We start from the raw sequence: 18,847 nt of genomic DNA, 5'->3' as shown, positions 1-18,847 counted from the left end.
CAACTTGTGGAAATCTAGCAGTGAGTGGGTTAAGCCTCAAACTTGTTTCAAGTTCAGCTCCTTTCACTTGATACCTGAAATCCGATTTGAAGTAGTAGCTTTCTTCCTATAGACTTGTAGTACTTGAGACATCCACAGACCAAACCCCCCTCATTTTAGCAGATTTCCCAATGCATGGGACAGGAGCAACTGACCTAATAGGAATAGAACAATGAGATAATTTATCATCAATGTCATGCACTTTGCAATACTATGCTGTGTGTTTTTTTTTTTTTTAAACTGAAAATACTTGTGCTCAGACATGCTGCTCCTCTTAAGGTTTGATTATCAGCATTCTGTGTCTATTCAAAGATATGTATGCAAGAACAGATAAAGTAATAGGTATGAGGAAACAGAACAGCAGCAGAATAGTTGAAGAAGTGACAGTTGGCACTGCCATAAAAAAACCTCACTGGTTTTTGAAATACTTGAGATACTAAGTCAGCATTTCTGTTGTTTATGTGATTGCCAGTACATTCAGAAACCTTCCAGTTACTCATGGCTAGGCTCTTTTGATACCTTGGAGTAACAGCAGAAGTTTCATAAAGCAAAGGGAAGACACCATGAAATGCTGCCAAGTTAGTCTTGAACTACTCAAATCTGTATCAAAACAGAAGAGTATATGTCTCAAGAAAAAAAATTCCATGTTCTAGGTCACAGTAATAAATGTGTTCAAGTACAGAATGGCATTCTGCTAAGTGACATTTCATCACTACAGTTCATTCTATTAGTAGTTTTACATCAGCAATTTCTCAGTTTTCCCTTCTCCTCACCCCCTATGCAAAACAATTTCATTTTCATGCACAAAAATACTCACATCATTTTTCTTTGGAAATTACTGAGTTAGAAAAAGTTAAATGAACTGATTGTTAACTAGGATATTTTATTTCATATTGATTTCATTTGCTCTCTTTTTTTTAACTGGATAAATATACAGTTTTCATCTGTTTATTCAATTAGTATTTAGATAAAGTACTGTTATTTCAAGTGCAAAGACAAATAAGCAAACTGTATCACAGCAAAGCCTTTACAGAGGAAGGAGTTCTGCAAGCCACTGCACAAGCAATATGTACTGCAGCTCATATATAGCTAGTTACCTGTCTGTTAAAAAACCTTACTTTTCACCAAGACATGGGCTAGTTTGAGTTTCACGGATTTCTCTTTTCCTCTCTTTCCAGCCACCTCCCTTCCTTTGTTACCATCAGGGTTTCTATGAAATAAAAATAGAAGGGAAACTTCCTACTTGCATAACAGCAGCAACTAGTTCTGCCAAGTTTTTCAAGGACAGGAAACTAAACAAAGACATTTAAGACAAAATAGTTTTAACACACATTCAGTTATAAAAGTATATATTTTGTGCACGATATGCAGTTTAACAATCAAAAGCAGAAACTGTAAACCTTCATTCTTAATAGTATTCAGAAATATCAAGATGTACAAGTTTTGATTACATCCCACAAACATGGAAAGTAAGCATCTATTCTACAGACAACAGTAAAATGATTCAAGAAACAGACTGTATTGTTCATCTACATTAAGGCACCAGCTCCCTGACAGGTTTGGCTCCTGCTGTATCAGAAAATATTGGTACTTACATAATACTCAAGCTTAAAGTGTCTGAAATTATTTCCTTCTGCGATATACATTGCAGTATTAAGATTCTGTGTACCAAATCACAACATTCTCATCCAATTTGTGGTTAGAGCTCAGGGAAGTAAAGATCAAGCACATGGACTTGTAATAGCAAGGAAAAACATTTCAAGATGCTACAGAGCAGCCTTGCACTGTTCTAAGTACAATAAGGTAACTGCTTTAGTTTTTTGTTCCAGGAGGTGATCACAAAGCATGCTTTGCTTTCATGATCAGCAGCAAATATTTCTTCAATTAATCTGAAGTTTGTAGGAAGGAAAACAAAAACACCACCTCAAAAATGTCACAAATTTTAATTCCTGGTGCTTTCCCACACAAAAGGTTATTAGAAATTTGCTATGATGACCTTATAAGTACTTTCTTGCTACTTGTGTTTTTAAATATTACCAATAGGAGCAGATGCACTTTTATAATTCATTATCTTTCCAAGAACTGCCGGAAGCCAATACCTAGCACTTAAGTAACCAGTCCCCCTAAAAATGATGGTGTCTTACATAAGACCATCTATCTCTGGCCAATTTACCACATGCAGCAGCTCCATCCTTTGGTTAGTTGTTTTCTCTGATTTTTGTTTAATATCAGGTTGTACTGGGAGCAAACTGAGAATATACTAGTTAATATACTATACAACAATTGTATTTCTACTAGAAACCAAACGTTACATCATTCATCTTCCATTTCAGCAGATTATTGTAATCTCTTTAGCCCTAGGATTTACTATTAATGGTTACAAGATACCCGTGGACTGTCAAAAGCCATGGGAATAGATCTGGGTATATCATAATCAAACCAAAATGTTTTTCCTCTTCCAAAGAGGACAGCTGTACCTCCACACTCAGCTGGTCTTCTATTCTGCAGCAGAAGAGGAACTTGTTAGTTTTAAGCTACTGAGACTTCGAGTATTTCCAGCTGCCAGTCCCAAAGCCTGAAATAATAAACTAGTCAGCAATCTATCCAGAACTAGTTTATTTGAAACTAGCAAACAGATCCTACATGTGTACTGCTTCTTCCAGACTCTTGACACAGAAGTCTCATAACAAGCTGATCTTTGCTTTTGGTAATTTTAACAAGCTCCCCTAAAGTCACTGCTGAGGACAAACCATACTCAATCTCAGTCATCCTGTTTCAATGGAGAAAGGCCTAAACTGAACTTCAGCAAGAACTAGCCAAAACAGAATACAGTGGGGATATGAGAAAGCTGCATGCTCTACTCTGTTTCTATTCAGATCCTTCCAGTTAACATGCATTAAACACTTCAAAGCTAACTTTCAGAAGATAGACACAGTTTTCACATTTCAAATAAATGCTTTGGGGATTTTTTTATATTATGATTACTCACATGCACATAGGTTTTAGATCAGCAATATCAACACATGCCACAAACACGCTAGAAAAATGCAACAGTATTTCCTAGTCATAACCTCCAAATGTCAATTTACAGTAAAGAAATGGAAATCTGTATACCCCTCCAGTTAGCTTTACATTAAAGTTTGTGTATTTAAGTGTTTTTTAAAGCCCTCAACCCAAAAGTAGTAATTAGTGGGCTACTTGAATTCTGTAGTCCATAAGCCCAACCCCAAACCAGTTGTGGTTTCAACTGTAAAACCATGGTTAGCCTGCTTAGAGGTACAAGTCAAACAATACTCACCAATTCCCTATTTTAGTGAAGACACTCAACTAATGAGGTATTTCAAACAGTGCAAAGTGCCCTCTCCAGCTTTCCACAACTGTGAATTCATGTTACCCTGCTTATTCAACTTCAGTAATGAATTGTATTTTGGATGCAAGAAAAGAGACTGGGAGGGAGAGTAAAACATGCAAGAAGGTTCTCAAAGCCATGACACTTTCAGCCCTGAGCAGTTTAAGAAAGTGAAGGCAAATGAGTAGAAGGAAGTTATGCTGACTACTTTCTTGGAGTCAAAAATCACGTTCACATGAATTAAAAAAATCCCTATAGAAAAGATATTGTTTCATTTTTCCCAGCCCCCTCTTATTTCAGAGTAGAGAAGTTTCACAGATCCATGAATACGGTGGCTTGAAGATGGAGAGACAGTGTCACTGAACAGCTACAATAGGTTCTAATTGTCAATGAGTTTCTTCGCTCTGATGTTGGCTTGCTCAATGCGATCTCTATTTGTATCTGCCTGAAAAAGACAAATTCACAGGTCATTTGCAAACCACTTGCAAAACAATTTAAGAATTCAAACTGACATTACACAGTATTATTATGGTAAATATGAAGGAAGCCATTTTCTATGAGCTAGATTTTATATAAAATATTATTTATTGATTTGAAGAAATAGGCCACAACAGATTTTGTTATGTGTTTTCAGAAATAGCTGATTTGAAAAAGTAAATACACCATATATTTTGGCAGTGTATTTTTAGAAATACAGATGTTGAATTATTGTATTATGTGATTAGTTCTTGCATGCAAAACTGTAATAGCTTTTTGATGTTCTGAAAAGTTAAGGAAGTAGCACTAGAGGCTAGAAAGCATGTTGTAATACTATTCTGTTTTAATAAGAGACCTTCAGCAAAAGAAACACAGTAATGAAACATGAGTAGGCTTAACATCAAAGGAAGCCAGGGCCTCCACACAAAAAGGACTTGTCTCACTCTGGGAGTAGGTTGGGATGCAACAGACAGATGTCAAGATACTCCCCACTATCCTCATTATCTTCCAACATGCCAATATATATCATTAAAAGACAGGTTGCCAAACTTATCTCTATCCAAGGATGAACAGACATCCAGAAAGAAATGGCCAAGTGCCAAGTGAACAAATGTTACAATTTTGGTACCTATAAATTACTTATAACAGGCATTCTCCTACTATGTATGCATCAATAAAGAAAGTTCATCTAGATGGCGAGTGAGGAAGACCACTGGATGAAGTAAAAGGACTGCCATAATGCTAAAAAGGATGCTAGATGAGACCATGGAATAAAAGACTGGAAACCTTATAAATTACTACCTGAGATAGGTGTGCATATGTTAATTATCTCATAGGTAATTGATGAATATGTACTATCTGTGGAAATATAACGGACTCTGAATGGTGTGATCTTTGAAGCGCTTATGGTGAAAATACCCCCAGTGCTTCCCAGCACCGCTAATAAACACCTGACTTAACAGTAATAAAATTTTGCTGTTAAGTTTCTATGCAACAATTTCTATCTAAATATTTATAAATATATATATTTTTAAGTCAGCTTAGCTGTCAGTTTCATCAGAAACAAAAATCACGAGTTTTTAGTTGACCCTCAAAACATATAGCAGTCTGCTTCAGCAAATCAGAAAGAGTATCAACAGAACAAGAGCATAAAGATTCTATTGTCTGTAAGGAAAGACCTTCATTTTATAAGTGTTTTACTGCTGCTGAAGCACCAATAAAAAAAATAATCAGTCACTGTATGTAGGCTGAATAAGCATCAAGATACTGTTCTTCTGAACAGTAGGATAATGACCTTTGAATTAACTACCTTTCCATCCAGTCTGTAGTAGGGATTAAGCTGTAGCACAAAACTAGCTTCTCCTCTCACCAGCAGGAGCAGAACTCCTCAGAAGCTCTACCTATGCATTAGATATTTCACCAGTTCATACTGAAATAGGCTAGGAACAGGACATAAGTAGCTCAAGCCCTCTCTTCCTATCTTTCAGGTCGATGGCTAGGGAAGAGCAGGAACCTATGACTGAAGTGTGGCGAAGAAAACAAACAAAAAACCCTATAATATTCATCAGGACTGCAGCTTAGTAATTCTTTTTTTCTTTATGCAGGTAATATGGTCCTTTAGAGATCTACTCTCAAACTCTCAATGCCTTAAGTTTCCACACTGTTCACTACATCTTAAGATATTTATCAACAGAAAAGGATTAATTTAGATATCCTGAGACCATGGTCAGATTGCTAGCCTGGAAGCCAGGAATTGCACTTTGCATTCTTGCAGTTTTGTAAGGCAATTCTAATTTGTTCACATTAGATTTCAAGAGTTAATAGGACAATTCGCAAGATCTATTCAGACTAGAGTACCAAGCCAAAAAAGTTGTTTGAAACACCAGAAACACTACTGCTAAGAACATTAGTTATCACTTACAGTTAATTAGACTGGGCAATGTTCAGTCCTCTTGATATGCATCAAGTTTCACATCACATTTTAAATTGATTAACTTTTTTAGTGCCCTTTAGGGCCCTTTTAGTGCCCTAGTACCCTGAATTACTTTACTTAAAAATCACCTCAGATCTGTAGCTTCAGAGAATAGTGAAAGATGACCCCAATTACAACTGCATTGACACTGAATACAACCCCCTAATGATTAGACAGAAGTGAGATGCTGACATAGATAGACATCAGCACTATTTATGTCACACTAGCCTTTCTTACTCTGTATCTTTGATACTGTTAATCCTATGGGGCTTTTCAGAAATAAACTTTTGACTCCGCAATTCCACTTCATTTTATAAGTTCGCAGGAATGCACACCCACTTCTGCTTTTTTAAAATGTCTCACACACCATTCATTAAACTTTTGTTCCCTTTCTTAACAAGATTGCCTTTAAAAGCTTCTATTCAGTTCAGAAGATGGGGATTTCTAAAACATGACTGAACTTCCTCACAAGTTGCCCACTGGAAGAAAGCCCCTTATAATCAGATTTATATACTATTTATCAGTTTAGGGAAGTTTACCTTTAGAACACTAGGTTAGGATGAGATGCAGAAAGATGTCACTGTCTGGGACTAACTTATGTGCAGATAATAGGTTTTGTAGATGCACAGGAACATATTTCTCACGGACAGACCTCAATAGACTCAAATTAATGCAAAGAATTACCTTTTGGTAATAGAATAGAGCAGTGGTTTGTGGGATTTTTGTTTCTAAAAGGAATTCCAAAAGAGTCTCGCTATTATTTAACAAACAAACAGCAACAAAATAAACACATCCTATTCCCTCCCATGCACAGTAAGATTACCTGGAAGCAACAAACCCTCAGTTTACTTCCAATATGTGTCAAAATATTTGATAAACACAAATTAGTTATTTTCAGAATAAACAAGAGACCTGTACCATATTAAGGCTTTTTTTTTTTTTTTAAAGATTCTTAAACTTGAAAATATTTGAATTTTCAGTGGCATACCCAAACACCAACATCTTTCTTGTTTATATCACTACAACTACAGGATGGTTTGATCTTAATTGCCTATTTTACTGCAAATACTGAAAGATGAGAGCCTGTCTTTATCACATCTTAGTAACAAGAAGTTGCCAACTTAGGCTGAAGGCAGAGAATACCTCTGACACTTACCTTTACATTTATCCGGTCTATTTGCTTATTCTGCGCATCAATCTCATTGCCCATATCCAAAGCCATATTTTTTAAATTCCCAAGAATGTTTCCTACTTGAGTAAGATTTTCATCCATTTCGTCTTCTCTGGCATCATTTGTTATCCTGCTCAAACAGTGGAGACAGCATTTCCATGAAGAACAAACTTGCTTTTCCTTAAACTTCAGTATTTTTGTTATTTCAAAGTCATCCAACAGGCTAGCTATTTCAGCCAAGGTACAGTTCTAACATTTAAAAGCTACATATTCTAAGCAAACAGTCCATCAAAAGGACAGTATTAGATTACCCACTACTAGAAAAAAATGCCTTAAAGTTTAAAACAGCAGCTAGAGGAAACTTACAACATTAGTTTGTCTCATATTTGTATGGCAGTAAGAGTATTTCACTTTTTTAAACATTACTCTCTAACTCCTTAGCATTGGAGCTCCACAGTTCTCACTGTAAAGCAAGAAAGCCCAAGATGTACTCTTTCAGTACTGTAGCATTTCAACCTTTCCACCCCTTAAGTAGTAATAGTTCTTCCAAGTAACAGTAAAAACTTGCTACTTGCTATTTAGCAACTTCACCTAAAATCTGTCTGAAAGAAGCTTATGATTTCAGTATTTGGGATTGATAAACATGAGGAAACAAACCTTGTAATGTATCCACCACTTGGTCCTCTAGAATTGTGCGGCTGCTGCTGATTTATGCTTCTTGGTTGCATGGATATCACGTGATCTGCTGAGTTCTCTGTTCCATCTCCCCAGGTTGTTCTGTATGCTTTGGTAGTCTCAAAGTTCTTTGTCCTACTCCATAAAAATCAGAAATCTCAACTGCTCTATCAAAAAAAATGGTTTTCTGACTGAGGTCCTCCATTAATCTAGGGTTGTCAGAAACACTTGTCTTGGGTCCTAAAGATAGTAGATTTTGTATGTACTACCTAGACAAAGCTTTTTATAGTTTCTCAGAATAGTACAAGCATAATCAAGTTACTCTATGGACAGTTGGCTAATCTCGTCTCATGTTGATACAGGCACAGTATCTTCCTTAATTAAGTAGTATACTTTAGCAGAATAGAGGAAGCTTACAATAGTATCAGGAAAGTTTATATAGTCAAGAAGTTTTGTTTAGAACAGGAGTTAATCTTCAGTTGGGCATAAATACTTTTCAGGGAAGAAAAGTGGATAAAGAAGCTACACTATGCAAGATCACTCTTAATCTCAACAGTTTCTACATCCAAGTCCTTTTTAAAGTTAATAAAAGCAAACCTGAGAAACATCTCAAAGTACTGATCATTTTTATACAGCTCCTTCATTCTGAAATTTACCATTATACTTTTACTACATAATTTAAGATCAAACAGCAACAAAAACAACCATAGAACACTAACATGAAGCAATCTTAAGAATCATGTAGCTACAAAAGCAAGACTGGAAGAAAGTATAACAGAAAAGTAAGTTATTTACGTTGGGGTAACATCTCATGAACTCTACAGAATGTATTTTGAGAAGAATATTCTAATGTCCAACTTGTGTGCTGTCATTTTCATGGTTATGCTGTACAATCCAGCCACCACTACCACTTCTCCACTTCACTGGAAATATGAAAGCCAATGTATTGCATCTCTCATTACATCTAACTTTATAAATACAGGTAATTGACTTCAATATTTGTAGTGTCTTCAACATCAGCAGCCCAGATGTTTCATACTTAAAGAGGTGCGAACTTGCTAGAATGAGGAGATATTCCCTTCTCATTCCTTTGAGATTTACATAATCAAGACAGGAAATTCTTATAGGAGCTTTGGATGCCCCACCCCTGGAGGCATTCAAGGCCAGGCTGGATGTGGCTCTGGACAGCCTGGTCCAGTGGTTGGCAATCCTGCACATAGCAGGAGTGTTAAAACTAGATGATCATCATGGTCCTTTTCAACCCAGGCCATTCTATGATTCTATGAAATATAATCTAGTATGAATACATTGAGAGGATGTAAAGGAGTCAGCTCTCAGTTCATAATAGAGATGTTGCACCCAGTAGAATCCTGAAGAAACCCGAGCTAGTCAAATCTGTGCATACACAGCCCTCAAGATCTCATTAGGTTTGCTGCAAATAGCTTGAGCATTATATTTTAATCTCATTCACGCTAAAGTTGCAGCAGCAAGTGAGATTTGTACACTAATCTTTTGAATTATTGAAGTATCCAATGCCAGAGCTAACAACGAAGACCTTAGTGAGAAATGACAAGCAGCATGAAAAGTACTTTCTCAGCCAAAATAGACAGCTAGAAACAAATTGCTTAAATGAAGTATAGTTATTAAGAACAAAACCTCTCACTGTTTTCACTGTTGGATATTTTAAGAGCTTTATATTACTATGCATTCACTTTTCTTAAGTTTTGTTTCTGTAAGAGTAAGGCACTCTACATAGCTTGTCAAAACAGCAAGGGTTCAAGTAATTGGTCAGTACTGCCACAGCTAATGCAACCCATGATAATTGTCATTTTCTATCCACACAGGATTACAACACATCACAGTCACAAGGAGACCCGCATGCAGATATCATGCACATGCAAGCACACATCCAACAGAAGCATTGCCTTAGACAGCTGGTTAAATGTACATACTGCACTAATAAGACTGACCTTGTCCTAAAATCCGCTTTCCCCAGTTAAATGAATACAGCTTCTCATCCTAGTCTTCATTTTTAGAAAGCAAGCATCAGTGTTAGAAGAGAACAGAGAAGAAAGAATAGTAAAGAACCAGCAAACAGGTAAATCGGATTAGTATACAGATTATATTAGAGTATTGCCAGTATCTCATGTTATCACAAAGCCTTTATAAATAAACAGACTAATCCTAGTGGAAATTAGAAAAAACCTACAGTATTTAATTAAATGCTCTGATTTACATTTTAAAACAGCTTTGGAGATGCCAGTTGGCAAGCATCTCAGACACTGATAGAGCATTTGATATAGCAGTAAATAAAAGACATTCATTTTCCTCTTCGTTGCCCTCCACTAGCTTCCTAGAGATCCATTGTTTTCTTTAGCTCTTATAAAAGACCATCTCTGAATGCAGTAGCTATTGGGAATACTCTAAGCTTCAGATTCACAAACCAATTTAACTAACCTGTTGCAAGGACAGACACAGAGTCCACAACATTTGTTGAGCTCTGTCAGTGTCTTCTCAGCTTCTCTCATGTCCTTATTTATCTGATCCATGCCTTCTTCTATGCGATTTAGTTGTTCTAGAAGAGAATCAATTAACCTGAATAAATACAAACATTCACGGGCATGTTGTATATGCATTCCTTTCAAGTAGGTATCTATAAGCTTCAGTTCCAGCTTTATATCAAGGTGGCCTCACTTGCTTTCCTGCCTTCTGAGATTTCTTTCGTAGAAAGAAATTAAGGAAGTTGGTTTTTATTTTTACTGTATTAAAAAGTTTATTTCCCTATCCTCAGAACAGCACCTCTGTTGCTGCTTTTAGAATGAACACAGACAGTTACAGTCACATCACTGTGGAAAGAAGTTGCTTCTGTAGCAGAGGCCTCATTACATTGTAACTAATATGAGTTCTTAACTACTTTATCTTGCAAATGCTACCAACACATGAGTATCCAATTAATAGATCTCTTTTTTTTTTGAATTACAGAGTTATCTAGACTGGAAAAGACCCTCTAGATCATCACACCAACCATCAACCTGAGTCTCATCACTAAATCATGTCCCTTAGTGTCATGTCCATGCATTTATTAAACACTTCCAGGGATGGGGACCTTACCACATCCCATGCTAGCACATTCCAATGCTTGAACTCTCTCTCCACAAATGCATTCTTCCTACTATCCAATCTAAACTTGTCCTGGTACAACTTAACATGATTTCTTAGTCCTGTCACTTGTCATCTACTTACACATAAGGGTCTTGAATAACCCTTTAGTTTCCACAACACTTGAATGATGATAATTTTTCTTACAGTTATGGAACTGGTCATTAGCACTGGGATTAGCACTGGGGGGGGGGGGGGGGGAAGAACTCACCTCCTTGTTCATCCAGCATGGTGATAGTCCTGACGCCAACATCATGGGACTGTACAAAGAAAGTTATTTGGTGATACAAAACCATTTCAATACACCAGTGCAAAAATCTGAATGTCCCTAAAATAAGTCTGACAAGTCATACAAGTTTGTAACAAAATACAGTACTATGGAAATGCTTCTACAGTAAAGTTATACTAAACTTCAAATTTGATCTCGCTAGGCTGATAGCATTCTTACATGTAATGCCATCTCAGTTAGGATTTTTTTTTCTATTAGTAAAACAAGATAAAAATTGATTACAATACTTAAGATTGAACTACGTCAAGGTCAAGCTGAAAAGGAAAACCTGCCATATCTTGTTTTAAGAAGTGGCACTTAATTCATTCTTTATCCCTACAGCTTTCAGTAGGACCAAATAGACCTTTAGTCCTGGAGGCCACAAGTGAAAAGAATTAAAAGTAATAATTTAAAAAAAAAGACAGAGCCTGGAAAACCCTTGTTGGGAATTTAGAAGGTATCAGGAAGAAACAAATTACACCTACATTTTACTGCAAACTCACAGCTCAGAACTGTGTTAGACATTATTTCAGCTTCTAAGAATTGCCAAAGTGAGATAACAAAAGAAGCAACCTTGATGCATTGTGGTTTTTTGACATCCACGTTTGAGAGGAATTCATTAGGCTATACTAAATCAAGCATCTTATTTATAACAGCAGCATCTTTGCTCCACAGCAGTCTGCTGCCACCTGAATGTGAGTGTAGGTTCTAAAGTGGTATTGATTAAACACTAAAGTCCTCATTTGTAGGATTAATTTTTAACTAATCTCACCTAGACAAGAAGTCATCTCATCTGTGCTTGAAGTCTTGTCATTAGCTTTACTGCTCAGTCTCTGTATTCCCATTTGTCCACTGCATGCACAAGTACTAGCAAAGCAGTCTCAAATGAATCACATAAGCTTTGTTATCTCTAACAGATTTGACCCTGCCGGGGATCTGCTCTTTATTTTCAGAAATACATAATGAAATGTAAGCTTTCTACAGTTTGATTAAAAAAAACAAGGGGATATACAAGTCATAAAAGCATGGAGAAACTCAATGATAGCATCATCTAGATAAACCCAAAATACAGATCTAATCTGTTTTAGGTAATGTACAAGGGTGTTAAGAGTTTCATTATCATACTTAACTGCTTTTAAAATTATAACTGGGGAACAGACAGTAAGAAGGTATAAGCAGAACTACTTTTGTATAGGAAGAAGCAGAAGCAGCCTTGCCCTCTGCTACCCTACCACACCCTACTAAGCCCTACCTTCCCTCTTGAAAACAGGACAAAGTGAGATAGAGGGGGGGGGGGGGGAACATTAATCACTTTGCAAACCAAGCAATGAAGCAGCCAAAGCCATCTGTCACAGATGAGTGTTTGTAACTGATCTGAAACATCTGGAGATTTGACCATTTTGCTTAAAAGGAGAACAGTCAAAAAGACAATGATTTTTGTGACTTAAGCCTAATGGTTTTCACATTATATAAAGTCATCATAATTCAAATGTCTCAAATAAAGTTTGGAAAAAACAAAAAGCAATGAAGATCACTCTGTGAGAATTAAAGTGTTGCTGCTTATTCTTCAAATGTATACATCCCTAAGGATGTCAAGAGCTTTTCCTTACCTCAATGGCCAAGCCAAGAATTCTCCTTGTGCTTTCCAAAGACTAGAAAGAAAAGAATTTTGAGTGTATTAACAGCATATATCAGTCCTTGAAAAAGTTACTTATCAGTTAATCGCAGTAAAGCAATGAGTTTACATACTGGCAGGGTCACAAACCCTTCCAATATTCAGCTATAACACAGACATAGCATACTAGGTGTTGTTTTTTTTTCTTAGATTCCCCCCAGTGGCTAGTAAGCTCTTGCTTTTCCAGAATTCACTTGTACTTCACTTGTCCCAGGTGAAAGTCATAAGTAAAAATACATTTAATTTTCCTTTTATAGAACTCATTAGAAAGAATGCATGAAATACCAACATGATTAGGGAAGGCACTCAACCTGTATTTTCTCAGTAATCAGGACTGGGTGCTGAGTACTCAGTCAAACAGGTGGCTTTACAATTGAGGAGTTCAAAATTCATTGTTACTTTCAGGAACAGCCTCAGCTCCAGTACTTACTGAGAGTGACTGGGAATATCCTGCTATACCCTTGCAGAACCATCACTCTAGGTTGTCTTTAAAGGCTACCGTAATCTTGCCAGATAACTGCTCTAACCCCACACAGCTTCTTAAAATACTTACCTCATCAGTGACCTGGTTGGCCCTCAGCTGAATTTCTTCAGGTGATAGTTCAGCCATGATGAGGAGCTATCACTTGCAAGTAATCAAGTTAAAGAGAATCTTTGCACTGTAATAAGAGATAGCAGTTAAACATTAGAACTATTCCAAGTATTCATACTGTACAAGTCAAAACAGCATTTTGCACAACAACGCATGTTCAGAAGGCACTAAGAATTGTTCTGCTGATATGCCCCTGCTTCTCTTCTGATGCTCCAATTTGGACACTTGGAGCATTTTGCCTGTTGTGAAATGAAACAGCCTACATTAATAGTTCACATTTCCAATTTACACTCGCTACAGTAACTGATCTCTGTGGGTGGAAGCCAAACAAACCACTCATTACACTTTGAGGCAAATGTTCTGACTATCCTGTAGCTATACCTTTTATCTGTACTACTTTCCAGTCATTTCTCATCAGTTCTCAAGTTCTTACATCACTGAGATTAGCACCTTTGGTTTCTCTAGACTTCACACAAGCTTACCCTCCTTCATTTCTCAGCCACTGCCATTTGAGATATGGCAAAGAAGATAGCATCTCCCTGCTAAGAAAGCATATTCTTTACAATGGTTTGATGACAACATCCGTTCCAAGCTGAATAACCAAAACTGATGCATTAAAGGACTCAAAAGCTGTAATTATATTTGAGTTGGCCAACTGTGCCTTTTGCAGACAAGCATACAACCTGCACAGTAGCTCTGTAAAGCAAGCCAGTGCCACAATAATAAAAAGAGGTTGTCTAGGCAGTAATAAGATGACTTCTCACCACACAGTGGTTTGTAACACCCAGAAAAAGCACAGAAGAGTAATGAGGAGAAACCAAACATTTCCAAAAAAAGTCAGTTTCCAAAGATGGAAAAATACTCTCAGTAGCTGTATGTATAATTGGAATAGTTGGAACAATGCAGGTGTGTAGCAGATAAAGAGGTCCCAAGATATTCCTGAAGATACAACACTTAAGGTGAGGTGCCTTTCACTGGAAGAGACCAGCTATTCCAATTGAACACAACTTATGTTAGTAAGGAGTACTCAAGTCTTCACCATAAAGTCACTTAATTATTTTAAGTAACAAAAAGAAAAACATTCTGCTATTTTAGTTCATTACTATGGCTGAGAGAAACTTCAAAGAAGAAACAAGGCATGTCTCACAAGGATCTATACCTCCATTTGCCTAAACACAAAGTAGAATTTCTTTTTAAAAGTAGGTAGTGAGCCATATTTACTTTGTCGTCAAGAAGTGCTCTGCAATATTTACTCAGTTATCAGACAAAGATTACAGTTTAACACATTCCAGTGGAACACCTCTCTTAGCCCACCACTCATATAGTAACAGCTGGCACCCACGAACACTGTACAACTAGACTTGATATGAAAAGCTAATTTTCTTGAAGTAATGGGCCTTGAAGCTTTTCTACAAGCAAAGTTAGAAGACAACAAACAGTTTAACTATCACTACCCTATAAAAATGAAAGTTCATCAACAAAACAAAGGCAGCACACCAACAAACACAGATCACAAGAATCCATTTTCTCTTCTCTGCTATGCTTTCTGGAGAATGAGAACTGGAAGAAAGTTCTTGGAAATGCCAGTTCTGACAAGCTTCAGATATGACATTTCCTCTTCACAAGCTGATGCAAATTGCACTAGGATATCCTATAAGCTTACTACTATAATTTGGACAATAATATTCTAGTTTTGATATGTTAACTGAGGATGGACTAGCATTAAGTTACTTCTACCCTTTGGGCAAGGGGAACAAAGAGGTAAGGGAAAGGAATGCTTGTCTACACAGACTTTCTCCACTTGCTAAGTATTCAAGTCAGTGGTTCCAGAAGCCCAGAAAAACCTTAAATTCATTCTCCTATACAAAGTCTTCAGGTTGGAGAAGGCTGAGAAAGAGATGGTAAAGGAGATTTTATATAACAGTTTAAAACCTCCAAAAAAGTATTTTCTGTAAAGGAAGTAATGACAGGAGAGGCACTTTGGGGCTCATATCAGCATGGCATCATTGGCTTAGGTTTGGTAAATTCACATGCCCATAAAGCACCTGATGCATTTTAGGAGTTTCTTCATCTAACTGGAGTCATACCAACACTTAGTTCCCAGTTTTGGAGTATAAGCAAGTTTCAGAAGTCATCAATGTGTGATACTGCATAGTCTTTTCACTCTTTCACATTACAAGCCTTTTTCCACAGCCTTAATAAATAACACGTATCTAAGGTAACAAAGCTATAGCAGGCCATTCACACACTAATTGAACATACTTTTCTTCAGTACCAGCTGTAAAGAAAGTGTAAGGCTTATTGGCTCCATGGGGAAAAAAAAAATACTTGTAAAACAAGTCACAGTATATTCATGTAATGCTTTCTGAAGCACTCAAAACCCATAAGAATTTCCCGTCCTGCAGATTTCTGAATTTAAACCAATTGCAGGTGATCAGAAGGCCTATGAAAATGCTTGTTGAGATGCAAACACAGACTGCATCCAAAAACTAGACAAAAGTTGTTTTAAAGTGGCATTCAGCATGGCTGCGTTTTAAAAACATCAATACAGTTAGTTAATAATTTCTCCCATTCCTCCAAAATAACACATTTTGAAATAAATGAAAACTTTCATACATATATTTCCACATCACTAATTTTCAGCAAGTTGTGATATAAAAAAACCAATCCTTTCAATTTCCAAACACTCATATTTCATTACCTCTTCCTTTGAGGTAAATTAGAAAATAAATCTACTCCCTCCTTTTAACGTAAACCCCTATTAAAGATCCTAAAAAAATTAAACCTTAAAATGCTATAACTTCCAGTCACTAGTTCTTTCAACTGCTTTTTTATACAAGTATGAGGACAGAAATATTAAATATGACTGAAAAATGCAGTCTCTGCCTCTTTATGGATAATCTCATCACAAAGGCATGAAATGACATAATCCTGCTATTGCAGCAACTTACTGAAAGCCAGGAGCTCACGAGTTGTAATTTCAATGAATTGGTACAGCATCTGCTGATCACAGATGCTCTCAGGTACTTCACTGACTAAGTCAGCAACTGCCTTCCCCATAAAACAGAAAATGAATGAAACAATATTTTTAGAAAAAACTGACCATTATTTACAATTCTGCTTTCCTTCTTGCAAAGATTAAGAACTAGACAGTTTACAGAATAGGCAACTTTGGATTAATTTGGTTTTGCTGTTCTTCTTTCACAAATTTCAGATTGCCAACATGGAAGGAATTATTTGTTGCTCCCTCCTCCCCCAGACATTTCCTTAAACAAACAAAAAGTTATTGTGCTTGTTAGGCAGCTGAAATTCAGCCCATCTAATACAGCATGGTACAAGGTATCAGCACCAGAATGTACTCCTCTGTGCTATTATGGCTACAAGATAAATGAACAAAGCATCTGTAACACTGAGGGAGGAGGCCAAGGCTAAGAACAAGACACTACTCTACAGGCTTCCTGCTCTATCTTATCAGCTTCCTGAGCACACTGCACAGAGGCGATAGCCTGAAGAATAGGCGCTAGCAATACCACCTCCTCTCTTGTGTTGTGTCAAGCTCCACACTCCTCTCAACAATCCATGCCTGTCCTTGGTAAAGCCTCGTGATACCTCTTCCAAATTAATTATTGGCCAACACAAGTTAACAACCAACGTTAGAGTCACATACAGTCAGCAGCACACACCATTTCTTCTGGAGACACAAATAGCGATATACAACTAGCAATCAAAAGACATGCAGGACAGAGGAGCTCAGGCACACAGATGTGTTACTGGTCTGTCATAACCAATTAATGGTTCAAGACAATGAATAGAGCAGTTGGAAGGAGGCTGCTCCTTCACCCTGAGATCATAGGATCATTAAGGTTGGAAAAGACCACTAAGATCACCCAGTCCAACCACCAGCCCATCCCCAGTGCCACATCTACCATCTATCTTCTTTGAAGACCTCTGGGTTCAGTAACTCCACTGTATCCTTAGGCAGCCCTGTGCCAATGCCCCACTGCTCCTTCTGAGAAGAGGTTCTTCCTAATATCCAGCCTGACTGTCCTCTGGCACAACTTGAGGCCACTACCTCTCATCTTGAAAAATGCCTTCTGATGCACTGCTGTTTGCAGTGTAGCACCAGGTTTGGTCACAAAGGAGAAGTAAAGCACCACCCAGCTTTTGAGTACTCTCTGCCCTTTAGCAGGGTGAAAAAGGGGAAGGTCAGCGGCCAGAGAAGTTGCACAAAGTGGCATCCCAAGTTCCTCCACCTCAGCGGCCTAGGCTGTCAGATCAGCTGTTGTCGCTGGACAGGAGCTGTGCTCCACTTGAAAAAAAAAAAAGACCGTAAGAGACAGGGTGAGCGAACACCACAGCTCCCCACAGCGCGGGGCACGCGGCCGACAGAGGCACGAAGCCAGGGCTGCTCCAGATGCCCACAGGATTCGCGGGGACTCCGCCCGCGCCCCGCCGGGCCTCCCGCGGAACGCGAGGGCCCTGAGCGGAGAGAGCTCCGACAAGGCCTCCGACCGCAGCGCCTCGAGAGCCCCCGGCCGAAGGACAGAAACGGGAACCGGAGCCGCCGGGCCGTGCCCCACCTAAGGCGGAGAAAGCCGCCGAGCCCAAGACTGCCCCACGACGCACCTACCTCTCCCGGAGGCCACTACGCCGCCGCCCTCAGGCCGAGCCTAGTCGCCTCGACCCTCCCTTTTAAGAGTCCATGTCCCGCCCGTCGTCCGCGCCCACCCGCGGAACGTCACGGCTGCTCCGGAAGCGGGAGGTGGAGCTTCCCATTGGACAAGCCAAGTGGGCGGTGCCACTCCCAACATGGCGTCACGAAAGTGGCCACCCCACAGAGCAGTGCGCAGGAACACGACCTCACTGCCACAGTACACCCAACATGGCGGCGCGCGGGGAGTTTGCGCACGCGTCAAGATTGAGCTGCTTTCCTCAACTCTGTAGGCTAAAGCGCACTTTCAAAGCAGCAGCATTTATTGTTATGCAACGTTTATAGCACTTTGTCTGTTTATAGTAGTATCCTAATTAATGAATTTATCATTAGGTCTTTTGTATTGCTATCATTGGTCGATAAGTGCCCCTAGCTGACAGGGTGGTGCTGCCTTCACAGTGAAGTTGGCGTCAGCACAGGTGCGCGTTACAGGTGCCGGGACTACATTTCCCAGCAGGCACCGCGGAGGCGCGGGAGCCCTTCCCGGCGGGCAGCGCGGCCGTCTCCTGCTGCCGCATTGGCTGTGCCCAGGGGCTGCCCCGCCTCCCCGTGCGCCTGGAGTCTCTGTGGGGTCGCCCCGACGCTGGCGCTGCGTGGCCGGCGGACCGCGGGCGGGCTCGGTGCCAGCGGGGATGGGCGGCCCGCCACCTGCCCTGGCCGCGATGTGTGAGTACCGGGCGGAGCGCTCGGCTCCCCGGCGGGGGCTTAACCTGGTGGGGCTGAGGCAGCTGCAGGGAGGTGGCGGGCCCGGGGAGCGGG

At 39.0% G+C, this 18,847-nt stretch overlaps 2 protein-coding genes and 1 long non-coding RNA gene across 6 annotated transcripts in view; 2 read left to right on the top strand and 1 right to left on the bottom strand.

The window, feature by feature from the left end:
- Window positions 1-1,371: 1,371 nt before the first annotated feature.
- Window positions 1,372-18,043, bottom strand: SNAP23 (synaptosome associated protein 23). 2 transcript variants are annotated; one of them, XM_015287077.4, is made up of 8 exons: window positions 18,004-18,043; window positions 13,339-13,444; window positions 12,721-12,762; window positions 11,054-11,102; window positions 10,141-10,258; window positions 7,666-7,818; window positions 6,994-7,138; window positions 1,372-3,833 (listed from the first exon to the last, which is right to left on the bottom strand). In XM_015287077.4, the coding sequence occupies exons 2-8, from the start codon at window positions 13,393-13,395 to the stop codon at window positions 3,768-3,770; spliced, it is 630 nt and encodes a 209-aa protein (XP_015142563.1). In that variant the 5' UTR covers window positions 13,396-13,444; window positions 18,004-18,043; the 3' UTR covers window positions 1,372-3,767. The 2 variants fall into 2 exon arrangements, with proteins under 2 accessions (XP_015142563.1, NP_001186595.1); NM_001199666.2 differs by having other exon boundaries at window positions 18,008-18,043.
- Window positions 7,818-12,631, top strand: LOC121113274. The gene is made up of 2 exons (XR_005860476.1): window positions 7,818-9,781; window positions 10,666-12,631. It is a non-coding gene; the product is annotated as an uncharacterized LOC121113274 (long non-coding RNA).
- Window positions 18,044-18,629: 586 nt separating the features above from the next.
- Window positions 18,630-18,847, top strand: part of ZNF106 (zinc finger protein 106) — a 36,588-nt gene continuing 36,370 nt past the window's right edge. For all 3 annotated transcript variants that reach the window (XM_421158.7, XM_046942643.1, XM_040701904.2), the window contains exon 1: window positions 18,630-18,754. The gene's annotated coding sequence lies outside the window, so the exon portion shown is untranslated. The remainder of the gene's footprint in view (window positions 18,755-18,847) is intronic.

This window comes from Gallus gallus, chromosome 5 (assembly GCF_016699485.2).
Source record: "Gallus gallus isolate bGalGal1 chromosome 5, bGalGal1.mat.broiler.GRCg7b, whole genome shotgun sequence".
Classification (NCBI taxonomy): domain Eukaryota; kingdom Metazoa; phylum Chordata; class Aves; order Galliformes; family Phasianidae; genus Gallus; species Gallus gallus.
Note: the sequence above shows the minus strand (reverse complement) of the source record. Positions and strands in the feature narration are given on the sequence as shown.